Source organism: Phaethon aethereus, assembly GCF_964289735.1.
Source record: "Phaethon aethereus genome assembly, chromosome: 2".
In the NCBI taxonomy this organism is placed as follows: domain Eukaryota; kingdom Metazoa; phylum Chordata; class Aves; order Phaethontiformes; family Phaethontidae; genus Phaethon; species Phaethon aethereus.
In genome coordinates, this window is record NC_138582.1 from 139671750 (window position 1) to 139697393 (window position 25644).

At 37.3% G+C, this 25644-nt stretch overlaps 1 protein-coding gene across 4 annotated transcripts in view; it reads left to right on the forward strand.

Moving 5' to 3' along the window:
- Positions 1-25644, forward strand: part of DGKB (diacylglycerol kinase beta) — a gene marked incomplete at both ends in the record, with an annotated part of 334143 nt that overhangs the window by 35417 nt on the left and 273082 nt on the right. For 2 of the 4 annotated variants that reach the window (XM_082014573.1, XM_082014575.1), the window contains 3 exons: positions 1607-1627; positions 17018-17171; positions 22754-22894. In XM_082014573.1, the coding sequence (XP_081870699.1) occupies positions 1607-1627; positions 17018-17171; positions 22754-22894 (316 nt within the window). The remainder of the gene's footprint in view (positions 1-1606; positions 1628-17017; positions 17172-22753; positions 22895-25644) is intronic. The other 2 variants (XM_082014574.1, XM_082014576.1) reach the window with 1 other exon arrangement.

Below are 25644 nucleotides of genomic sequence, written 5' to 3' on the forward strand. Positions count from 1 at the left end.
CCCAGAAGACTGGAGGCTTGCCAATGTGACACCCATCTACAAGAAAGGCTGAAAGGAAGATCCTGGGAACTACAGGCCTGTCAGCCTGACCTCTGTACTGGGGAAGATCGTGGAGAGGTTCATCTTGAGAGTGCTCACAGGGCATCTGCAGGACAACCAGTGGATCAGGCCCAGCCAGCAAGGGTTCATGAAGGGCAGGTCCTGCTTGACCAACCTGATTTCCTTCTATGACCAGGTGACCCACCTAGTGGATGAGGGAAAGACTGTGGATGTTGTCTACCTGGACTTTAGTAAAGCCTTTGACAGCGTCTCCCACAGCATTCTCCTGGAGAAACTGGTGGCTCGTGGCTTAGACAGGTTTACACTTCGCTGGGTAAAGAACTGGCTGGACAGCCGAGCCCAGAGAGTCGTGGTGAATGGCGTTAAATCCGGCTGGCGGCCAGTCACAAGTGGTGTTCCCCAGGGCCAGTTTTTACCTGGCGAAGAGTACGCCTGTCCAAACCTTGCGCTGCCAGTTTCTCTAGGAGAATGCTGAGGGAGATAGTGTCAAAGCCGCATGCTAAATTCCGGGTAAACAACATCCACAGCCTTTCCCTCATCCACTAAGCAGGTCGTCTGGTCATAGAAGGACACAGGTTAGTCGAGCAGAACCTGCCTTTCATGAACGTGTGCTGACTGGGCCTGATCACTTGGTTGTCCTGTACGTGCTGTGTGATGGCACTCAAAGTGACCTGCTCCATAATCTTCCCTGGCTCTGAAGTTATACCGACAGGCCTGTAGGTAGTTCCCTGGATCATCCTTCCAACCCTTCTTGTAGATGGGTGTCACATTTGCTAACTTCCAGTGAACTGGCCCCTCCCTGGTTAGCAAGGACTGCTGATAAATGATTGAAGGTGGCTTGGTGAGCACTTCTGCCAGCTCCCACAGTACTCTTGGGTGGATCCTATCTGGCTCCATAGACTTGTGTGTGTTCAAGTGGTATAGTAGGTCACTAACCATTTCTTCTTGGATTATAAGGGCTTCATTCTGTTCCCCATGCCTGTCTTCCAGCTCAGTGGACTGGGTACCCCATGAACAATTGGTCTTACTGTTAAAGACTGAGGCAAAGAAGGCATTAAAGTACTTCAGCCTTTTTCTCATCCTTTGTCACTATGTTTCCTCCCACATCCAGTAAAGGATGGAGGATCTCCTTAGTCCTTCTTTTGTAGTTTATGTGTTAAAGTAATTTATCATTGCATTTGCTTCTGATTAAGTTACTTTGTTAAAAACTATTCTTTGCAACGAATAATTTTTTAGGTTTTTTTTAAAGTATATAGGGATGAAAGACAAACATTGTATTTGCTTTCTTTTTTTGTTTTTCTTGGTCATGCATGGCTAAAAATAAATTCCTTGCACTCTCTAATCAGGACTAAAATGCTGATGTATAACCATTTTCTTGACATATGTGCTAATGCAAGAAAATGGGGTATTCCATCTAATGTCTTAAACCTGTTCATCTACATCACTAACCTTCAAACAAAAATAGTTCTGTTATAAAAACAGAGCCTGAGTGTTACAACACTGCACTAATGTATGTGTGTTCTTTCTTTCCTTGCATGCGTTACAGAAACAAGATATACTTAATCAAGTAAGTAATCTTATTTTGATTTTTTTTTTCTCTTATGCATAGGAGCAGTATCTTTTATTTTGTAGGCTTCCACTGGGATGTCACTTATTAATGAGTACTGCATGTGGCTATTCTGTCAGATAATAGACAAATATTTAAAACTGTGAGCAAAGTGCACTCTTTTTCTGCTTGCAGACTTTTTCACTAGATGAATTTCATTTTTGTCATTTACAGTACATAATTTTTCTAACATTAATTGAGAGGAATATGAAAAATAAGTTAAGAGCAAGTAATTAACTTGTTCCATACTTGTCACAGAAATTTCTGCTTACTAATGAGATCTCATGGTTTGTATTATTCTGAGATGACAATAACACATCTCAGAAAAAAATTTTAAATGCTGTTTCTTTAACCATATAATACCATTTATATGTAGCAGGCTTAAAATTGAAGATTTTGTAATTTGAATAAGGTTTATAGTGTGCTTTAAGTGATTGTGACTTTACAGCAATTGCAAGAAAAATCGTTAAAGAGCTGATCATCAACCTAAGACTGTGCTCCTGAGAAGCTTCGTAGCCTAAAACCACGTATGAAAATACAATGAAAAATAAAAAGCTAGGGAAGAAGAACTAATCAAATGAACTAGATTTTTTAATGACCTAGTTATTCTTCCTTTGTAGCACAGAGAAGTTAAAAAGCTTTCTGCTTTTTCTGCTGTTCTAGGAAGAGGCAGCAGGAACATGAGAACAGTGAAAAAGTCAAGAGACTGAAAGGATTAGTTTTGTAGGAACCCCTCACTTTCTGGGGTCAAAGGCCAGTTGAGCTTTTGGAGGTGTGTTACTGAGAGCAGTACTCCCCATTCACAGAGGGCTCACTTTTCTTTAGATGACCAACATTACTTTTTATTAAGCTAACAGAGAGACTGCAATGGGTCCTGAAAAAGAAGGTATTCAGGTTAAAGTAGCGTGTCTAGGACCAGTCTTGAGACTAATCTCATTAGCATTTTTGCTAATAAACTTGTCAAAAGAAGTAAATAAATACTATTAGAATCAACTCACTAAACCAAATTTGGGAATTGTTGATAAAATGGAGAAAAATCTGAATATTATACTGGAAAAGCTTGATGACGTTATGGACTATAGTAAATGGAAATGGAATGGAACGCACTAATGTAGAGTACAGTGTGATGTACCCTGGGACTAGTGTCATTGTTAGATTAATTACTTTGTGTGGTAGTTGATCACAAGATGATTGCAAAGCATCGTTGTGGTTTGGTCATGAAGAGGAGAAGTGTATTACTGGGACATTGTTATAGTATTCCTGTGGCCATGGTCATCTTGAGAACAAGACAAGACTTGTAAGAAAATGTAGTGTCTTAGGCTCATTGATGTAAATGGAAAACTAGTTAAAATTTCAAGCACACAGAAATATGGATTGAAAGAAGGACTTCTGTGCTGTTTCCATCAGCTACCTTCTCTGATCTGACAGAAGACACGTAATTTGCTGTAAAGACCTTACTTACTATAATATATAAAGTGAACTATTTCTACTACAGATAAGGGTGATTTAATTTCCTATAAAAAGGTACTGGAGAGACCACATCTTTCTGTATTTGATGACATGATGGGACAAAGTGAACTCAAACTGGAACTAATTTACAGAAAGGTTAGTAGGATGTGGAGAATTATAGGATATCTATTATGTAGGAGAAGCCTGTCCATCACATGTTAGAAACTGAGGACTAAGAGAGGATGTTGTATCTTTCTAGCTACAAAAGTGAAAAATTTAGCAACTTGTGAGTACCACCAGCAGGAGACTCTACCCTTCAGACACTGGGAAGTCAGTGTTTTTCTGTCTCTCTGGGCAGCATTTCTAGGGAAGCAGCTTCCTGGATACACAGAGCTGGGAAGCCTGCCAGGCAGAGGTGCTGGCAGTCTGGCTGTGAGCCTGCTTTCTGTGGAAAGTGTTGAGGGCACCAAGGTGTAACATGTTTCAGATAGTCAATTTCTGCTGCAAAACTGTTCAGTTTTGAACATTTTTCATGATCTTTAGTGGTCCCTCTGCCTCCTTTCCTCAGTCTGTGCTGACATCTCTTCCTCCTTGATATCTTCCTTCCCTTTTGATACTTCCACTCTCTGCCTTAAGATCCCTTTTTTATCCTTTTTTCCCCTACTTTTTTTTTGCATTGCACAGTACCTTATGTTTAAGGTTTATGAGCTTCGTATTACTTCAATTTACATGTTACCTGTTTAATTCTCATAGTTTGTTAAGCGGCTGACTCGAGGCCTATTCTGCAGTTCTGATGTGCACCAGATACTGTTTCAAAATATTTTGGAAAAAAAAGAGTTTTTTGTTTGTTTGTTTATTAGGGTACCACCATCAGTATTTAGATAGAAGTTGATAGGGAATTTTAAGCTGTCTTGATATTCAGGCCCGAGGGACCATTCTCTTTCAAAAAATATGCTGCTTAAAACTATACCATTTTTAAAGGAAAACAAACAAACAAAAAGGTGCAGGGTCCACTGCTGCCTGTTTTATCTCTAGCATATTTTATTTGAAGAGTGACAGATTATGACTACATTTCAGCTCCTCTAACAGCGTGAAAACAGAGTATAAATATGGTACCAACTACAGTACTGAGTTATAAAGTATGAAAAATGCTATCTTTATTTTTTTATATTAATCTGAAATATCAGCTAAGTTATTCTTTTCTTAAAGTGAAATGAACACAGAAATAAATTCCTTCAGAAAGGATCCATTTAGGGTATTTCTTGATTTTTATATTGTCATTAATGAGTAATTAAAATTGATGCATTTAGGCTCAAGTATACATGCAATGGTGCAATGTTTATAAGAGTTACAACTATTTATTCTGCTAGTCATTGGTTACAGATTTCATAAATATTTAACTACTAAGATGCACTTAACATCAATGGGTAAGTATTTTTCTGTATTTTTAAATTAATGTAATTTTAACTGTACTACTCTGTGCCTTCATTTTATCACTACATGTCAGAATCAATGTTGCGAAAGAAATAGCAGGGAAGATGTATTTGGCTAATGGGTTTTTGGACTCTATGAAACAAAAAGAAATAAGGACATTTTCTTAAAAGAACAGCCTTTAATGTTGAAATTATATCTAATTTATAACAGTGAGAATTCTGAAGCCATCAAATGAGTGCTGTGTTGTTGCTATAGTGTTTTTTGATTTACATCTTATTTGTAACAGTTGGGTAATAAAGGACTATATGGTACTTGTAAACAGTTATGCAGGTGTTTAAGTTACCTGGTCAAACAAAAGGATTTTTCAGGGATTCATTCATTTTGCCTTTTTGTTTGGTTTTAGTGTGAAGCATGCCACCTACCCCATTTTTCCTAACTTCTGTAGTAATTGTAATTTTCAGATGACATATGTTGAATGTTGAAATTATATCTAATTTATAACAGTGAGAATTCTGAAGCCATCAAATGAGTGCTGTGTTGTTGCTATAGTGTTTTTTGATTTACATCTTATTTGTAACAGTTGGGTAATAAAGGACTATATGGTACTTGTAAACAGTTATGCAGGTGTTTAAGTTACCTGGTCAAACAAAAGGATTTTTCAGGGATTCATTCATTTTGCCTTTTTGTTTGGTTTTAGTGTGAAGCATGCCACCTACCCCATTTTTCCTAACTTCTGTAGTAATTGTAATTTTCAGATGACCAATTCTTCTGGGACAGGATGCAAGCTATTTACTCTTCAATTTGTTTAGCATGTAATAATTTATGTATATTTCTTCTAACATTCTTTATTGGTAATACATGTAAAATAGACCCTGGGTGATAATCTGCTACAAGATCCTTCTAAAAGTATGTGCCTCAGCAATCTTTCTTCTTAAAAAATCCCCACCTTTCTGTAGTAAATATAGTATATTTAGTAAATTTATGTATTAAATATATGTATTTATGTGTGTTGTATATATGGATATATATACCTAGACACAAATATAATCATGTACTAAAGAAAACCTGCTGGTAGTAAAGTTTTACTTTTTCATACCTGGATATAAGACTGGGATGAGACTGAAGTGGTTGGTGAATACATTCCAGATTTATTTTAGTAATTAACATTTATTTATTTTAGTAACATGAAAATGTAGTACACAGTTAGGGTTAAAAATCTAGTTATTGTATAAAAATTGAGTCTTCTGATTTCCTTTTTGGATGTTTTGTTGAGTTTACTTCTTTGAAGAGACATGCTAGCTGCTTTTAAATATTGCAAAGTAATAGTTTCTGGTAGGAGATGTAAAGGGAAAATTTTGGCAGTTATATATGTCTGTAGTATTGATAATATCCAAATATTATGTGGCCATATGGCGTATTTGGTAGGAGCAGCCTGTGAGAGCATGTGATTTTTTTTTTTTTTAATTTTAATCTCCAGAGATGAGAATTCGGATGCTGCTTTATTTAAGAAATAAATTTATTTGGTTACCAGAACTGTCAACATTAATTATGTAAAAAATGTATTAAATCAAATGCTTAGATCAGAAGATGCTAAGGACTTTCTAATTAAACCAAACTTTACCCTGATGCACAAGGGCAATCTCCATGAGGAATTCCAAATTTAATTTAAATTTCTGACATATGAACATTAGAAATACATTTTAAACACAAAAAACTTACGCATTCTCATGTAATTCATGTTTTCTAGCTTATTAACCCTCTATATGGGCTCTACTTTTTTCCACATATTTTGGCAGAAGTCAGGTTTTGAAACATTAAAGAATCAATGAATCTTCAAAACTTGGACTTTTACTGGGGATGCTTTAGCATTGCTTTTCACAGCTAATCATGTAATTGTCATAAATGCACTACTATTAATGTGTGCAATTGTTGTCACAGCATTATGTGTGACTCAAGGCCCTGTAACATCTACTCCTTTTTCAACAGCTCATTTTTCAGATATTGGGTCAATATAAATTGTTTAAAAAGAAATGATTGATTAAGGGCACCTACCCACAAACAAATGTAACCCAGAGCTATTACTCTGTTAGTAGATTAAAGCTGATTATACTCTACAGTTTTGGCACCATTTGGAGATCAGACAACATAATTTAAAAAGTAATTAATTGAAAATTACATTTTAACATAATTCTCTTTCCATTATCTCTGAAATGTTCTCTTTAATAAGTGAAAACCATATTCTATGTAAGTCTGCTGGGATGATTTCTCCCCCTCTCCCTTATATTCGTTTTTTTCAGGATGATGAAAGTAGTGGCTTATGTTGAAATATTTTGTGCAAATTTAAAAGAAGAAAAAGACCAAAGAGAATGTGGTATTTTAAAAGGATTTATGGGTGGAGATAAATTCCAAACACCAGGTCATGCCTTGTTCCCATTTATGTGGCGAATGTGGTGGGGAGGAATAAAAGAAGATGATATTCTACCCTTCCCTGCCTTGACCCATCTACAATGGCAACTCTTTGTCAAGAGACTATTAATAAGTTGCTTTTTTGTGTCTTGTGAGGAGGGAGAAATTGGATTGGTACAACTTCTCTTCCTTCCTTCTACATGTCATCTGGCAGAACTGTTTGTTGCTTTTGCACCAGCTGGGAAAATAGAGGAGGTAGTTAGACCTCTTCTATTGCAGTTTGGTGTTAGGGTAGACCTTGAGTCAAAAGCTGTAATTTTTTTTCGGAAAAATTACTTGTTCTCTTCAAATATCTTAGATTTTTTTTTTTTAATTTTATTTTATATTTTGGGTTGTAAGGGACCTTTAAAGGTCATCTATTCCAAGCCCCCTGCAATGAGCAGAGACATCTTCAACTAGATCAGATTGCTCAGAGCCCTGTCCAGCCTGACCTGGAAAGTTTCCAGGGATAGAGCACCTATGTGCAGGCAACCTGTGCCAGTGTTTTACCACCCTCATTGTGAAGAATTTCTTCCTTATATCTAGTCTACGTTTACTCTCTTTTAGTTTAAGACCATTAGCCCTTGTCCTATCACAACAGGCTCTGCTAAAAAGTCTGTCCCCATCTTCCTTAGAAGACCCCTTTAAGTACTGAAAGGCTGCAATAAGGTCTCCCTGGACCATTCTCTTCTCCAGGCTGAGAACTCCCAACTCTCTCAGCCTGTCCTCATAGGAGAGGTGTTCCATCCCGCTGATCATTTTTGTGGCCCTCCTCTGGACCTGCTCCACCAGATCCATGTCTTTCCTGCGCTGAGGGCTCCAGAGCTGGATGCAGGTCTCCAGGTGGGGTCTCACCAGAGCAGAGAAGAGGAGCAGAATCACCTCCCTCGACCCGCTGGCCACGCTTCTTGTGATGCAGCCCAGGATAGAGTTGGCTTTCCAGGCCATGAGTACACATTGCCAGCTCATGTCCAGCTTTTCATCCACCAGTACCCCCAAGTCCTTCTTGGCAGGGCTGTTCTCAGTCCCTTCATCTCCCAGCCCGTGCTGATACCAGGGGTTGCAGGACTCTGCACTTGGCCTCATTAAACCTCATGAGGTTCACATAGGCCCATTCATCAAGCTTGTCCAGGTCCCTCTGGATGGCATCTTATCCCTCAGATGTGTCAGCCACACCACTCAGCTTGGATGCAAAGGATGCAAAGATTGCTTTACTTGTATGCATCCTATTTTTCACTGAGAAACTATGTTTTGTGTATTCTCAGTATCAGGATATACTGAGCTGTGATGTCTATACCATGTAGAATTCTGTGTATGTTGGCACAGAACATATACATAAATGCATAAATCTTCACAATATGCATAGTTGTATTTTTCTTGATCTTACATCTCCGTGTACCATCAGTAAAGCAGAAGAGCAAATTATAAAGTTGCATATCTTAGCTGCAGTAGGAGAAAGGAAGAAGTCAAATACTCACAGTATAGTATTTCCTTTTTTCACTAGTTCCCTACTTCTGCCCCCTGGCCCATGCATCAGTTCTGCTCTGTGAGCTGGAGAAACACAGATGAGTTCCTGCAGCTGGCTTGCTTTACCTATAATCACATTCACAGTTAGGAACACCACAGCCTGAAATGCATAACTTAAGGAATATTAACTTCTGCGTACCACAGGGGGCCAAAAAGCTTAATTTTTGTGGAGTATCTAATAGCTGTGTGAATGCTTCATGTCTTGTAAGAAGTAAGAGGACAGTGAAATCTGCTGACAGTGTGTCAAATTGTTGGCTTATAGTTTCCTGTGTGTTCTTGCTTATGCTTCCTATGGGTCTCATGCGCATCATTCCTTGACTCCCACCAGTGTAGATTTTCACTACAAAACATATAAATTCTTGGAAATTTTGTGACATTGCCAAGTTTAGAAAGTGACATTGCTGTATGTTACCAGTCACCTGAGATCAGTCCTATTCAATATGTAGTGGAGAATGAGCAGAACATAATACATTTGCTCTGGATTGTGGAAGGACAGGTTTTTGTTCTCTACAAAGATACTGGAATTCATAGAGGTGATCCTATGCTTTTGGTTAGCCATGATAGATCTTTGAAGGGAGATGTTACAGCCTACTAACTTGGCAATGCAGATGGAGTTCAGCCTCCTTCTCTCTGGCATACAAGGTGTTAGAAGCCATTCTGCTGTCTGGACAGAATCAGGTATTTTAAGGCACACCCACAGCCTGTTGTAGCCATAAACAGAAGATCAGTGACCTGAGCAGGCCTTGTATTTTTAGTTGACCATTGGTCTATATACATCTGATACAAAATTAGACAACACCTGAAATTGTCTGTGATTTTTCCAAACATATTCATAGCTGCTACTTGGAAACCAGTCCTTAAATTCCTGTTTTTCCTGAGATTTAGAGACTTGCCCTCTATGAACTAGCACTAAATTAGTGTAATGTGCTTATCAATGAGTGCTTGAGAAGAAACAGAACTCTTACCATAGTAATTGGATATTTTTAAAAGCATATTCAGCATAGCCTGACCTCCATTTCTTCTTCCTGGTAGTCCTGCATGTTCTGGGAATCTGGGATTCAAAAGAAACTGAGGAGTGGGAAATAAGACCTCTTCTTTATGCCATTGGTGTAGAATAGAAAGAGAAGTTAGATATATTCTTTAGTGGTATTAGTAAGGTAAAAAGCTTCTCATCACATATCTATGAGATACATGAGGTAACTGCAAAGAAATGTGCATAACGGTCATGATAGCACTATGGAAAGTTTTGGTCTCTCTATTTTCAGTTTTGTAGTATTCTGTGCAGTAATAGGAGAGTAAAAATCCAGACTACTTTGTTAACTGTGAATAAAGTGAGGTTGGTTTTTTTTATACCTATAAAAATGCAAAACTAATTTTAGTATTTTTATTTCTTCAGAGTTGAGAATTCTTTAGTCAATGTGATTAGCGTCATCCTGTAAACTCTTGAAAAATGTAGTTTATCCTGAAAACTGTAATTTATTTGTCTTGTCAACTGCCGGGACTTGAGTCTCTTGGTAACTTTCAACTCTTTGCAGTCAAAATTCCTTAGTAACATTTTTTTCTACTTAAATGATTGTCATTTGTTTGTATGTGTCTTTTTATGTGTGCTTACTGTTCTGTCATAGGATTTCCTGTGGTATGTTGAAAAGGATACACTAGTGATCAGATTCCTGAGGTGGAGAAGAAGAATAAAAGCCCAGGCTAAAGAATTTTCTACAGAATTGGCTTTTTAAATGTATTATGATAGAAAAATCTCAGAATGCTTGGTCAAAACTGTTAAGGAGTTTTCCAGGAGCTTTTAGCAGCTGGGGAAGAGGGGGGGACTTTCCTTTAAATCTTACCTCAGTTCTTCCACTGAGTGCAGATCATTCCTTATAATTAAAAATCCCTCCTCTTGTCTGCTCCATCAACATTTTCCTTAATAGTGTCTGGCAGCTGCTGCAAGTATGTTGCCTTCAGATGTGGTTGAAATCTCTCAAGAGTCCAAATCTGGGGTCTGTAGTTCATTTCCAGCCTTCCTCCCCACCCCATGCACAGTTACCCAGTGGTGCTTCCTTGGCTGCTGCCAGAATGGAGGGAAAGAAGAAGGAGCAGAGGTGCAGTGGAGACAGATGCTAACAAGTTTGGAAGAAGGGTTGATAGTCACTGCTGTTTCCCCCTGGGCCTTCCTGGCTCAGCTGTTACCTCCCCACATACTCCAGTCTGTCTATAAGCGGTATCATCTTTCTCTCTCTCGATTTTTAGTTTGGACAAAATAGATGCTATATGGTATTACCTTTTGCAGCTGCCACTTTGTATGTTCATATAGCTAGTGGTATTTTAGTTTTATATTCTTATATTTTACATTATCTATAAGGTATTTTAACCGAGTTCCTTGAATAACTGTTTTTTATTATCATATTTCAATAATATTATTATGAGGAGAATTCTTAGCCTAATTATTTCTGTTTTATCCTGGTTCTTAAAGGGCTATTTAAGGGAAGGAATTTTCTTCAAAGTAATGGGAGTTGGCAGAGCAAATCCCAATTATTTGTATTCGTACCTTACTTGTAAAGTGAAGGATGCCATAAGCTTTGGAAAAATTTCCACCACAGCACATTTGTTGAGTATGGGTTCTTTAGTAAGACGGATTCAGATAAAACTGAAGATCTGGGCAAATCTGTCTATATTTGCTTAGTCAGACATTGCAACAGGAATGTTCTCGTAGTATCTGGAAATAAGACAGATTAGTCTGTCTTGTTTCACTGTTACAAAAACTGCTTCTGCTATTCTTAAACGTAAGAAAGTGATAGCAAGTTGTTTGCACTGATGGAACTTTTTGTATGTAATCTGTTCATGGCATTAACATTTAAAAAAACCCTGTTAATTGTTTTTGACTAATGCGTATTTGCCAACATTGGATTGTAAAATGTACGCAGCATGTGAGATCACATGTTATAGTCCCACAGGCACTGAATGACCATTGGCAGGTGTGTGGCAAATTATGAAATCTTCAGTCCAGTGAAGATTGTAACATTTTTGTTCATGTTCACAAAGTCTGTGGACACCTTAGGAAGCTAAAATAAAAAAACCTGAAGGGTTTATTAATTATAAGTGCTTTATGGATTAGTAGGACTTGAGAGAGTCCTTAAAGATTGCAGTATGAATAAGGGCATCGATATAATAGCAACATCCGGCTTTAGGCAACTTCATCCATTTTCTGAACTGACCCATATTGTTTTCATTAGACTGTAATTAGCTGCTTGGTTTTACAGTTATGAAATCAAATAAGAGGTTTCTTAGTCTACACAATGTTGTGAAGTAAAAGCCATGCCTTATCACAGTGTATTAATGAATGGGCACAGGTAATAAAGGCATAAAAGACACTTTAGGATGCCTTTCTCTGTAAATCTGTCATGTTACATAGTTGGATACAGTGGGGCAAATCCAGAACCTTCATTCTGTAGTCAGTCAATCATTTAGAACTCGTTATAAACTTTGGTCTGCTGCTGCTTTTTCGGTTTATTGTATGGATCTGTTTGGGGGGAGCTTACAGGAAAACAATATTTATGGATTAAGTTCTTGTTGGCAGTTTAGTGCTGGGATTAATTTTGAAATTTTGTGGATGGTTAATTAAATGTTATGAATTAGCTGAAACTCGATGGTGTTTTTGAATGTGTACTTCTCTGGATTTATATAAAAACATTTCATTACCAAATGAAGTTTTATTACTCAATAATATAGAAGATTAGAAAGATTTATGCAGTCTTGTTTTGTAAAGTTTATTTTTGTAAGACATAAGGAAAGGAGCTGCAGTGAACTTGGTGAATCGGTTGTTTAACAAATAAAGAGTAATCTAATTATATATGATTACTACAAAACCACCTACCTTTCTGTCACCTCCAGGCAAGGCATTTGGTACCTTTTTTATTTGAATCAAAGCTAAAACAGCACCGATTTTTATTCTTTTCTTTTTACCCCTTTCTCAGAAGATTTAGGCCAAACAATGTGAAAGTTCTTTCACGTTCCTCTGAGTAACTTTGGCTCCTTCAACCATGTCCTTATATATCTCCCTGTTACGTTGAAAATTTTTCTGATATCCCTAAACTTGTGATCATAATCTCCCTGTGCCTTGATAGTCTCTTGTGAAATGGAATTAATTAATTAATGTGCCAGGTTAATTGTAGTCAGTTTGGTACATCCTCTCATGTGCTCATCCCCTCACTTGGGAACTGCCATGAAAAATGTGTTCTGAAACGCTAAATCCTTCTTTCTCAGGTTCATTTGAATTCAACTGGAGCTTCTGGAAGCCAAGCAAATGTTGAAAATTAAGCAATTAGCCTGCATGCTTAACAAAACAACATCCACCATTATGGTTTATATATTATTCTGTATTATTGATCTGCACTGTTTAATTAATGCTTGCAAATTCATTAACAAAAAGAAATTATTTTCAATCCATAGCAAAATTTTTTGAACTTTTCTTCTGAGAAATTCTGATATGACAAATATGAGATTTAAAAGGAAGATACTGTGGTTTACATAGCAGAGTGAGCATGATCCATGTTAATGTGGAAAATTACTGTCCTCTGCTTTCCTTTCTTTGTCCTTTTGGTTACTGAAACACTGTGTGGTTCCTTTGAAAAGTAGCTGGGGCTGGGGGGAAATGATTGTAATTAGAGGAAGGGTAGTTACTTACTGAAGCATTTTCATATTTTAGAAGGATAAATTTCCATGAGGAAAAAAGAAAAATGCTGTATAATTGCGAAATAGAGATATGCTCATAATACTGTGTGTTGTTTTCTCTTCTGTGAAATTTATTTTAAATTAAGCCGAGCAAATGTTTTGCATGTCTAAGCATTCTGTTCTAAATGAACCATACTCAACACAAAAACCTCTGCTTGGTGATAATACTCTAACACCTATAAGTCTTCTACAGTGGTCCTCACAGGATTTCATTTAAGAAATTATTCCATTTTTCTACAGTTATGTAATTGCTTATGTGTGTTACAATGAGAGATGATAGAGAAAGTACTGAAAGTAATTTAAAGTGAGCCTTTTTTTGAAAGCTCACCCCTTTTTCACTGGAAAGCTAGATGGATAATATAAACTATTCCTATATCTACTGTAGTCTAGCTCAGTTCTGTTTTTACTGTATATACATTTACAAAAATGAATTTCCAAAAATAACTGCATTACTTTAGAGCTCAGTTCTAATAGGATTATCTACACCAAGTATTTTAGGTACTCTTGAAAATGTTTTTCAGCTGTGGAGTATTAGAATAATGGATTTTGGTGTTTTTTTTTCATATAGGAAAGAACCTAATCATAGGGCTCTATGCATGGATCTTCTTTAGGCAGGACTGTTCTTGCACATTCTTTTGACACAGCTTGTGGTTTTGCATCTGCATTTTGGGCTATTATAAGTATTTCTGATGTGTTTTCAAGTCACTTACCACCTCTTAACTAACTTTCAGCATCACTTGAAAGCTTTTCGATGTGCAACATCTGAACTCTGGTTGTATGAATGTTGCTGCTTCCCTGCGGGAATACAGGTCACAAAGCATGTTGCAGCAGAAGATAAAGCACTTTCAGCTGAAGCAATCTGACTGTAGAAAAATCTAGAACAACTACCCATTTTCTTTTTTCATTTGCTGGGCACCCTAATCAGTGGCAATTAGGGTGTGAAATATAATAAATGGACATGGCAGCCAAGTCATGTGCTACTTTGGTATCTGTTGTCTTTCTTGGCCAGAAAATATAAGGCATTTTGTAACACTTGCTTTGGAGGTCACTGGGGTAAATGATAATCTGATCACCTTTAGAAAATATTGAAAAGTTTGAACACCTTTGAGAAAGAAAGTCTTCAGAAAGAAACAAACACATAATTTTAACCTTATTTATTAATCCAAATCTCTACCCAGGTATAATTCTGACCCCCAAAATGGAAAAAATGTAGCATTAGGGGTTTAGTTATTGCTGGCTTCTTGTTTTAGTTATTGCTTGCCTTCTCAGGCAGCAGTTTAAAAATCTAAGATAGCTGTCAACTCAAGGAATATTTTTAGCAGTGTATTATATAAAATCCACAGATAAGGTAAATTAAAAACAAAAAAGCTTTATGTAATACAGAGATATCTTAAATGTCCATCCATAAACCTTAATTTAAATGGGATTATAATTTGTTTTTCTGTTTTCCTTTTTCACTTGGCTATTTCTCTTTGTACATAATTTAGTAAAATAGCTAAGACACATTTCATTAATGAACAATCTAACAAAGCAATTTCACATTGTTAAAGTCGGTTGATTTAGTGATTAATATATTTGTTATGCTTGCAGATGAAAAATAAATTTATATAGTGTAAACTAATGACCGATTTACTTGGATGCTGATATAAGTCCTTTTGCCATTGTATTTTCATATCTTACAAACAGTGAATTAACTATCAGTGACTTTATTATTGGGAAAAATATGAAATTTGTAGCATGAATGAAAGTGTATGATTTGCCAAGTAGAAGAGAATGGGTGAAACTCAGTGATGAGACAAAGATAGTTAGTCCATGTCCAAGTTGATTATTTCCATTTTACACCCAGCTTGAGCCTTGTGGAGGCAATTTTTTTTCAGTCTCTGCTATTTTTGTGTTCAATAGGTAAGACTTTTATTGAACTTCTTTCTCAAATGAGCTGTTATGGATTAGAAGCTTAGCATAGATACTCACTTGCCAAGTTTGCATTCCTGATAATAATGACTTGCACTATGTTGTTGGTCCCTAGTAAGGGCAGTGATACAGATTTAAAGCCCCAGGGCAGTTAGGTCTTGGGCTTAATGGGAAACACCTTATTTCATGTGGACATAAAATTTCTACATCTCATAAATATTAAAGAGATAATATTAAGAGAAATCCCTGCTACAAAGTGTTGAAATGATATTAAAATCATTGTAAAAATTATTTATGCTGTGACTCAGATTCCAAAGTGACTGAGGAACTTTGGAAATTTAGATTCAGTTTTCTTTTTCTGGTATGGTTTCAAGCTGATTTCTTGCTGATCTCTTCCCTCCTAATGCTGCATTCACTGTGCTGAGCTAAAGGAATTGCACTAGGGTTTTCTATGCAGAAATGGAGTCTTCCTGAAGCATGGGGAAACTTTTCCAAGTCGATTTGTTGGTGTAATGTGGCTTTATCTCTTAATTATTTTCTGGTGAAAAGTTGCTCTCCTGTTTGATCTAGAAACAAAGACAGGAACGCTATGTTTTAGAAATTAATTATTGATAAGTTGTTTTAAAATCACATACGTAACTGAGTAGCTTCATTGATCAGTATGCGGTTGTGTCCCAGTTATTTCTGAGATAAAACTCAAGTTGTCTTAAGCTCTTTTGATATGTTTCAGGACACCTTTATCTTTAGTGGTTCTGTATTAGCAGGATAAGATGGGATCATAATGCTTACCTTGCTGTGACCTCATCGCAGTTTACAACTTCCTCAAGTGGGGCAGTGGAGGGGGAGCTGCTGATCTCTTCTCTCTGGTGACCAGTGACAAGACATGAGGCAAGGGAATGAAGCTGAATCAGGGAAAGTTCAGGTTGAACATTAGCAAAAAGGTTCTTCACTGAGAGGGTTGTCGGTCACTGGAACAGGCCCCCAGGGCAGTGGTCACGGCACTAAACCTGTCAGAGTTCAAGGAGCGTCTGGACGATGTTCTTAGTCATATGATTTAGTTCTAGGTAGTCCTGTGATGAGCAGGGATTCAGACTCAATCCTTATGGGTGCCTTCCAACTTGAAATATTCTATGATTCATTTTATTACTTAAAACAGACAATGATGTTTTACCAGGAGAAATCATCAAGTAAGTTTCATTAATCAGTTCTTACCTTGCTGGTAAAAGCAAAACCAAATTAAACTAAATGACAGATGTTTCAAATCAACAACTTTTTTTTCCCTGTAAGTAAAGTTGCATGTATCAGCACTCTCATTTGACTATAAGAACCTATTTAAGACAGGATGATTAGTTTCTCTTTGACAAATAACAGCAAAACATGTTTGCTACCTAGCAAAAGACAAGAGGCCTTCAATTCCCTGAATTAGACATCCAAAAATTCCCTGCTTGTTGTCTGCCTAATTATTGGAAGACTTGCTAGGTACAGTCCTGTGAGCTCTGTAGCTGCCCTTGGTTGCAGTTTTGTGTGTGCTGTTAAGCCATATTCTAATAAAGAAACCAGAGAACATGGAACTTAGTTTTGGAGTCCTGATACGAATGCTCTGAGTTTATGCTATCTTTACACTGTGCTCTTGGCTATTGTAGCAATATGGTGAATTTTGAAAGGAATACTTAATTCAATAATCAGTCACTTTCAAGAATAGGTATGCTAGGCTATATCTTCAGAAATAAGTATTTTCAAAGACAGTCTGAAGTTTTTTGTTAACAGAATATTATTTGATGGATTAGTATGGAAGTTTTTGCGAAATGAACAATTCAAAATCCTTGTTTTCCTTTTTCTTCTCCCCCCACCCCACCCTAGACAATTGATTTAGAGGGATTCAAGCTGTTCATGAAGACTTTTCTGGAGGCAGAGTTACCAGATGATTTCATTGAGCATCTTTTTACATCATTTAGCAACAAAATCTCTCACTGCAGCCCATTAATAAAAAACAAACCCCAGCACCTTTCTGGAGGTAAGTAATAAAATCACAGTAGTATAAGAGTGAAGGTTCCCTGTCCCTGCTCTTTTACTTCTAATAGCTATAAATACATGGAATTCTAAACAGTATGTATTTCTTTTCTGTTCTGATATTTGTGGAATTGAAGAAACTAACTCCATCATGAACAAGAAATACTGTGAAAAGAAATGGAAATTAAAAGGTTTTGTCTTTGTAATTCACAATAGTGATGCAGCTGAGACACCAAGTGGACAGTCTTTGTCATGTTAATGCTAATCAGATTGCTATGTTTACATGATCTGCCTGCCTACTCTACTGTATAAACAGTTAGAAACTTTCAGATAATCATGCTGCAGGCTCCTACTGGTGCTCTACAGTTTCTGTGCCCAGTTACTGCTGCTTCTCTTAGTTGTCTAGGTGTGATACTGCTATTAGTAATCACACATACTTATCAACTATTGATATTTTAAGTGTCCTATAAGTGTTAGAAGTATTTCTTTTCCCAATGTAAGGATCTTCTTTAATGCAGTTTGAAATTTTCACGCTAATTGAACATGTTTATTAAAAGTGATTTTGAGTTCAGAGGACATAACATGTTAAAATATTTCCATGTAAAATGCTGTTAAAAACTGTCAACTTACAAAATTTTCTAAAACTTTTAAAGAAAATTTGCAGAAATTTAAGGTTACCTTCCTAACTTGAAATATTTGGTGTAGCACCTTACCAATTTGGGAACTCTATCAAAATCCAGTAGCTAAAAGCAGAAGCTAGATTAGTTTAAAGAAATAAATTGCATGTTTTGAACAGCTGGGATAATCAAGCATTTAGAGCAAGTTACCAAATGGTTTGATGGGTACTTAATTGCCTGAATTCTTTCTATGAAGATTAGGTGTCTTCAAATTGCAACTCATCCAGAAGTTGTGAATTTGGTACAAGTACTACTAGCTGAAATGTTAGTTTTTCTTGCAGATACCAGGCAATAGATTTCCATAGGTGCCTCAGTGTACAATGTTAATTACAGGCTTTCAGATATCATGCATTGAGTCTGTCCTGGTTTTTTGTTTTTAGTGCATGCTGTTCTCAACTATGTTAAATAGATGGGTTTCAGTTATTTTTCTTTATTTATGTTTACAGTACCTGTTATTTCCACCTCTTAGCTTTATATTTCCTGGCAAAAAAACAACAAACAGAAAAACTAGACCAACAAAAAAACCCCATATTACATTATCATCTTCTATTATATTGTAATGTATACATACAATGGTCATTAACTGTAACTAGACTGAAAAAACTTTTTTCTGCTAGCAAAGCTTGCTTACCACATCGAGGGTATGATACTTCATTTAATTTTTTTCTTCTTTTGAGTTGAATTCTTCAGATATCTTTTTTTTTATCCTTTCTAATCAGAACTGCCATGGACCCATCTTCTTCCACAAATATCTGCTGTGTGGACAGTAGATTTCCAACTGGTTGGACTTTTGTTAGTTATCTAGACTGGTTCCATGTGCAGAGCAGTAGGCTTAGCAGACTATGGTGTAATCAGTTGTGTGGAGTACTCAAAACTTTCTGTTGCTAATTACAACTCTGATAATGACTTACTCACTGGCTTGGGCAAGTCATTTAGACCAGTGATTCAGTCCCTTGCCCTTTAAGATCCTTTGCAACAAAATCTCTAAGGGCATATCTAAATGTATTTTGCATTGTATGCTGCTTTTATATGCTATTGTATTGCTGTATATTTTGGATGTCATAAATTTTCAGCATTAGATTTTTTTCCAACTATGAGTATAGATTTTGTTGCCCATAAAGTCTCAGCAGCACAGTTTCATTTCCACTTTCATTAATTTAATTTTTCTCCAAAGTTTTCATCATGTTTTCATCAACAAGTAGCATCAGTAATAAACATGCCCCATACCAGCCACCAAAATTTGTAACCTTTTACACTTAACACTTTTTGCCTCATAACTCCAGTAGCAGCTGTCATTTATTTACTATGCTGTGTGTTTACATATGTTGTTTGAGAGCTATTATTTAAAAAAAGAAAAATCATCTTTTATCATTCTGGTGTTGTATTTCTATGGTTTTGAGACCTCATATATAGAAATGATAACAGCTGGTTTTAGGTCATTGCCAGATTACAGCTAAATTCTGCCCAGTATAGGCCATACTCATTTTTTTTCACTTTAACTATAATTATCTCTGACAGATTTTATTCTTATGTGTGGAATAATAATAATATTAATAAGTAGTAGGAGGAGTAGTAATATTCATCATTATTATGGTGATTGTTATTATCGTTCTTGTTTAAACCATATGCGGTTTCTTACTCTAATGCTACTGCCTAAAATTTCTTATCCTTCACTCACTTTCCTCAGTTTGTAGTTAATTTTAATCTTTTTCTATTAGTAAGGACTTCAGAAATAATGTAACATGAGACCAGATTAGTAGTCTTCCATATGTATTTAGTGTAATACCAGAAGGACTGATAAATTGTTTGATAAATTCCTATACCCAAAGCATGTTCAGAGAGACAATTCACTTCACATGCAAGAGTTATTTGTGCTTGAAAATATACTGTTCATATTGTAATTTAATTGCATGAGATTTAAACATCTTTACAATTTGTAGAATTTAAAGGGAAAAAGTGTGCATTGGTACATTTTGATGTGCAAATGAAAATTACGGAAACCTTTGGTTTAGGATATCTAAAAATTTTTAAATGTTACCAATAGTGAAAAAAACCTGACCATACTGGGAAATAAATTTGTCAGAAACATTTGACATTCTTCTGGAAAATGGAAAGTTACAGGAGAGCTAGACATGATTACAAGGAAAGTAGCAGGGTTCATAAATCTCTCTGGTGTGTGTCCGTTTTTTACTTAGTGTCTCCACTCATGTCTGTTTATAAATTGTATTTTCAGTTAAGGTGTCTGAAGAGAGATGGAAACAGATGCCAGGTAAGCAGCAGCACTGTAAGTTGTCTGTAAGTCAGCACAATGTAGCCACCCCTCTCCCACCTCTCACTAAGAAGTAATGCATTAACCTGTACCTTGCAGCTGATGATAAGCTAAAAGATACCTTAAAAGTTGTGTGCCTTTTCATTTGGATTTAAGGACTATAAATTTTTGAGATGAGTTAGCCCAAGTTGTATGATAATTTTTATTCTGTGCATAAGATTCTCTTAAGACTGGAATGTGAATGATATGTATAAATTATGTGAGTAAAGCTAGCATCTTCATTGATTAATGTTATATGTCTTAATTTTAAGGGCACTTAACCAACATGCAAGCTCATTTAGTAGAACGTTGCCCTATTAAATCTTTTTATTCATTTAAATATTTATTCTTAATGTTTATTTTCTGCCTGAAACTGTGAACATGAACCAGATTCAAAGATATATTTTCTGCATGTTGATTTGCTCTTATTTATTGAAAAAAACAATGTTTTTAACGTGTTATGGTGGGTTGACCTGTCTGGATGCCAGGTGCCCACCAAAGCCACTCTATCACTCCCCCTGCTCAACTGGACAGGGGAGAGAAGATACAAAGAAAGGCTCATGGGTTGAGATAAGGACAGGGGGAGATCACATGGCAATTACAGTTACGGGCAAAACACTCGATTTGGGGAAATAATTTAATTTATTACCAATCAAATCAGAGTAGGATAATGAGAAATAAAACCAAATCTTAAAAACACCTTCCCCCCACCCCTCCCTTCTTCCTGGGCTCAACTTCACTCCCAATCTTCTGTACCTCCTCCCCCACATCGGTGCAGGTGGACAGGGAATGGGGGTTGCAGTCAGTTCATCACCTGTTGTCTCTGCTGCTCCTTCCTCCTCAGGAGGAGGACTCCTCACACTCTTCCCCTGCTCCAGTGTGGGGTAGCTCCCACATGAGACAGTTCTCCATGAACTTCTCCAAAGTGAGTCCTTCCCACGGGCTGCAGTTCTTCACGAACTGCTCCAGCCTGGGTCCCTTCCACAGAGTTCTGTCCTTCAGGGACAGACTGCTCCAGTGCAGGTTCCCCGTGGAGTCATAAGTCCTGCCAGCAAACCTGCTCCAGCCTGGGCTCCTCTCTCCATGGGTCCACAGGTCCTGCCAGGAGCCTGCTCCAGCGTGGCCTTCCCATGGGGTCACAAGCTCCTTCAGGCATCCCCCTGCTCCAGCGTGGGGTCCTCCCTGGGCTGCAAGTGGAGATCTGCTCCAGCGTGGAGCTCCATGGCTGCAGGGGCACAGCCGGCCTCACCATGGGCTTCCCCAGGGACTGCCGGGGAATCTCTGCTCTGGTGCCTGGAGCCCCTCCTGCCCCTCCTTCTGCTCTGACCCGGGGGTCTGCAGAGCTGTTTTCACATATTCTCACTCCTCTCTGGCTGCAAATGCTGCTTGCCTCCCCCCCGCCTTCTTAAATATATTTATCCCAGATGTGCTACCACTGTCACTGATGCACAGGCTTGGCCCTGGCCAGCGGTGGGTCCATCTTGGAGCCAGCTGGCATTCGCTGTCTGTCAGACATGGGGGAAGCTTCTAGCAACTTCTCACAGAAGGCACCCCTGTAGCCCCCACCACTACCAAAACCTTGCCATGCCAACCCAATACATATGCAACAAAAGGTGAGCTCAGCGCAGTTACCTTGTTGTCCACCTTTTTTTATAGCATTTTGGAAAAAATTGCTGTTGCATTTCCTAAAACAGAACACCAAAATTGTAGCTGAGGAAAATTCCAAACCTGCTCCAGCCTGGGCTCCTCTCTCCATGAGTCCACAGGTCCTGCCAGGAGGAGCTTGCTCCAGTGTGGGCCACCCATGGGTTCACAGTCTCCTTCAGGCATCCACCTGCTGTGATGTGGGGTCCTCCATGGGCTGCGGGTGGAGATCTGCTCCAGCATGGAGCTCCCTGTGCTGCAGGGGGACAGCCGGCCTCACCATGGTCTTCACCATGGGCTGCAGGGGAATCTCTCCTCTGGTGCCTGGAGCACCTCCTGCCTCTCCTTCTTCACTGACCTTGGTGTATGCAGAATTCTTTCTCTCACATATTCTCACTCCTCTCTCTAGCTGTAGTTGTGCAGTTTTCTTTTTTCCCCCTTCTTAAATATGTTATCCCAGAGGGAAGACTACACGCTTGGGTATTACCAGAGTTTTCTTTGACACTAAAACATCTTCAATTAGCGTAGCTGGTGTCAATCTATAAGCTAGATGAAGCTTCTACAAGCACAAGGAAGTGGATGCAGTGTTGGGCATGGATTTTTTTAATACTTAAATTAACATGTAATGTAGTAGAATAAAAATATTCACCAATCGTTTTGTAGTCAAATGACATCATATCAACACAAATGAAAAAAAGGGTTATGCCATTCCCATAATTTTTTTTCAATAGTTTGCTATTTCAAATTTTAATACCTCACTATAATTTTAATTCTGCATTTGCATAAACCTTTTTAATAAACTATGAAAATGAATTTTTTAACATTTCACATTTACATTTTTATTAAGAAGTCATCTGAGATTCACATAAAACAAAGATGCATGCATGTAAGACTTAAGTTTTCATTTTTTGCTTATATCATATGTTAAGAATAACAAAGGCTATGTATTATTTCCAGGTCTGAGACTTAACAAAGGTACCTCTACAGCCCGACCTCCTACTCCTGCCAACTTACATTTACCAGACATGATCCAGCTGAAAGATATTGTTTGCTATTTGTCACTGCTAGAAAGAGGAAGACCTGAAGACAAGCTAGAATGTATGTTCTTTTTTTTAAAGTTAATTTTATATATTTATTTCAGTAAGTCATCAAAAATTCTGTTTCTAAATTTTCTGAGTTTCAGACTCAGTTTTGTGATTCTGCATTATAAAACTATGATTCTAGATGACCATTATTGGAGAAATGATCTTTTATTCTTGCTAATAATATTAATTTGATGAGATTTTAACTAAATTCTATCTAGCACACGCTAAGATGAGGAGTAAGGATCATACATTCTGCAATTAATGTAATTTCTATACTGTTGTCTCTTGATTACTATCAGATCTGAGAAAAACAAATGAAATATACTGAGGATGCCTAGAGATATAGAAGTGGCGAACAATCTGTAGAAAACAAGCTAATTCAAACGAAGAATAGCTGTTAATATAGGCGGTGGGCTCTATAATATTAGTGAATACAGAAAAGTCAAGAATGATCCAAGTCTGCACCATTGTTGGGAATCAGTGTTTGACACTGGAAGTTAGAAATTACTTGATTTTTTTAATTAGGGCCCTGATTCATTGAAGCCCAACACCTGTACTTGTTCAAAAAAATAACTGAGAGTTTGATGTGCGAATTGGAGAAAAAAAGAGAAAGAAACCGTGTGTTTCCCCATTATGGAATTTTAGAAGCCAGTTTTCCAGATAGATAAACAGTCAAACCAGTCATAATGTCCTTACTGAGACCAAATGTGCTTCAATATACATAGCTGGTTTGTCTATAGAAGAACTGTGGGATCAGGCTGTAATACTGTATGGAAAGTAAATATTCAATATGATAGGAAATGCAAACAGTAGGCTTTTTCTGGCAGAATGAGAATTCCATTACCAGGCTACGTGACTGCATGTTGTTGAAATATCTTGACGTTTCTTACCTGTAGTTAGCTTACAATGACAACTTTGTACTGTAAGATCACAGATACTTTTTGCCTCAACAAAGGTCATAAGGAGTCATCTCCAGATTTGGTAATATCAGTTTGGTATCATATGATTAGTATATGAGGATGTATGTGTGAATGTACATTCATAACACAAGCACAGGAAAACTAAGATCCTAGGACTGAATCTAGCTTACAGTATAATAATTGTTTCATCGTTACAAGTTATGTAAGCCTTATCAGATCTCTGAAGAGCTCTATGCACAAGCCATAGCAAGAAATGGAGATCAGGTACCTCTGCTGGTGTCAGGAATTGGTACAAAGAAAAGGGGGAGAGACAGGAGCAGATGATTATTTTAGTGTATGGGATGTTCCATGAACTTTCTGCAATAGGAACTGCATAGGCAAAAGACTATGAATGATCTGTATGATTTAGGAGTGAGAGAGCCTGATCCAATAATTGTATGGTACTGACATGTTTTGTATAGTCAAGATCATTTGCCTTTACTACATATAATCAAGGTCATGGTTATTATAAAGGGTTATTTTCTACCTTGTCATACAGCATTGAAATAGACCATGTATTGTCACTTTTTAGTGACTAAATTTTGGCTTACAATGTACCATTAATATGCAGAGTTGCCTGTTGATTTTAGTTGAATTGTCCTTATAAATTAATGGTATAATTTAACCCTTTGTCTGAAATAATTCTATAGCAGTACATCTTGTGGCTGTAAGGTAAATAATAAATTAGAAGCAGTGGAGTGAAAAAAGAAAGAATGGCTTATTCCAGAGTTGCCAACATTAATAGTACTAATCTTAAGGTTTTGGAGGTTTTTTTTGACAAAAAATGGAAACACTGAATCATAGCTGAGTGTTTGGAAACTGGATTCATGACAAGGAGAACATGGAAAAGGTGCTTTCAAATAAAATCTGACATAAGCTGGAGGATTTTTTTAAGATAAAATACACTAAGAGGAAAGAGTGTTTAGGTATTGGATCTATATGATCTATGCATTTTCATAGATTTAAAAATATATCCCAGCAGATAAATGGATTCTCTAACCTATTAACAGTGTATTTCTAGAGGTCTTAAGCACTGCAAACCTCACCTGTTTGACATGGTCAGCATATCTATTATTCATAAACTATATGTGGTCTGAATACAAAGAATATTTTCAATGTATACAAACAGAGAAGGACTGGTGGGAGATGTAGTGGTCAGAGGTCATCTTGGGCTTTGCGACCATGAAATGATAGAATTCTCAATTCTTGGTGAAGTAAGGAGTGGGGTCAGCAAAACCACTACCATGGACTTCTGGAGGGCAGACTTTGGCCTGTTCAGGATGCTGGTTGAGAGAGTCCTTTGGGAGACAGTCCTGAAGGGCAAAGGGGTCCAGGAAGGCTGGACATTCTTCAGAAAGGAAGTCTTAAAGGCACTGGAGCAGGCGGTCCCCATGTGCCATAAGAAGAACTGGCAGGGAAGAAAACGAGCCTGGCTGAACAGGGAGCTTTCGCTGGGACTCAGGCAAAAAAGGAGAGTTTATCACCTTTGGAAGAAGAGGCAGGCAACTCAAGAAGAGTACAGGGATCTTGTTAGGTCATGCAGAGAGAAAATTAGAAAGGCAAAAACCCAGCTAGAACTCAATCTGGTCACAGTCATAAGGGATAACAAAAAATGTTTTTACAAATGCATTAACAGCAAAAAGAGAGCCAAGAAGAATCTCCATCCTTCACTGGAAGGGGCAGGGGGGGAACATTGTCACCAAGGATGAGGAAAAGGCACAGGTACTTAATGTGCTCTTTGCCTCAGTCTTTAATAGTCAGACCAGTTATCCCCAGGGTATTCAACCCCTTGAGCTGGAAGACA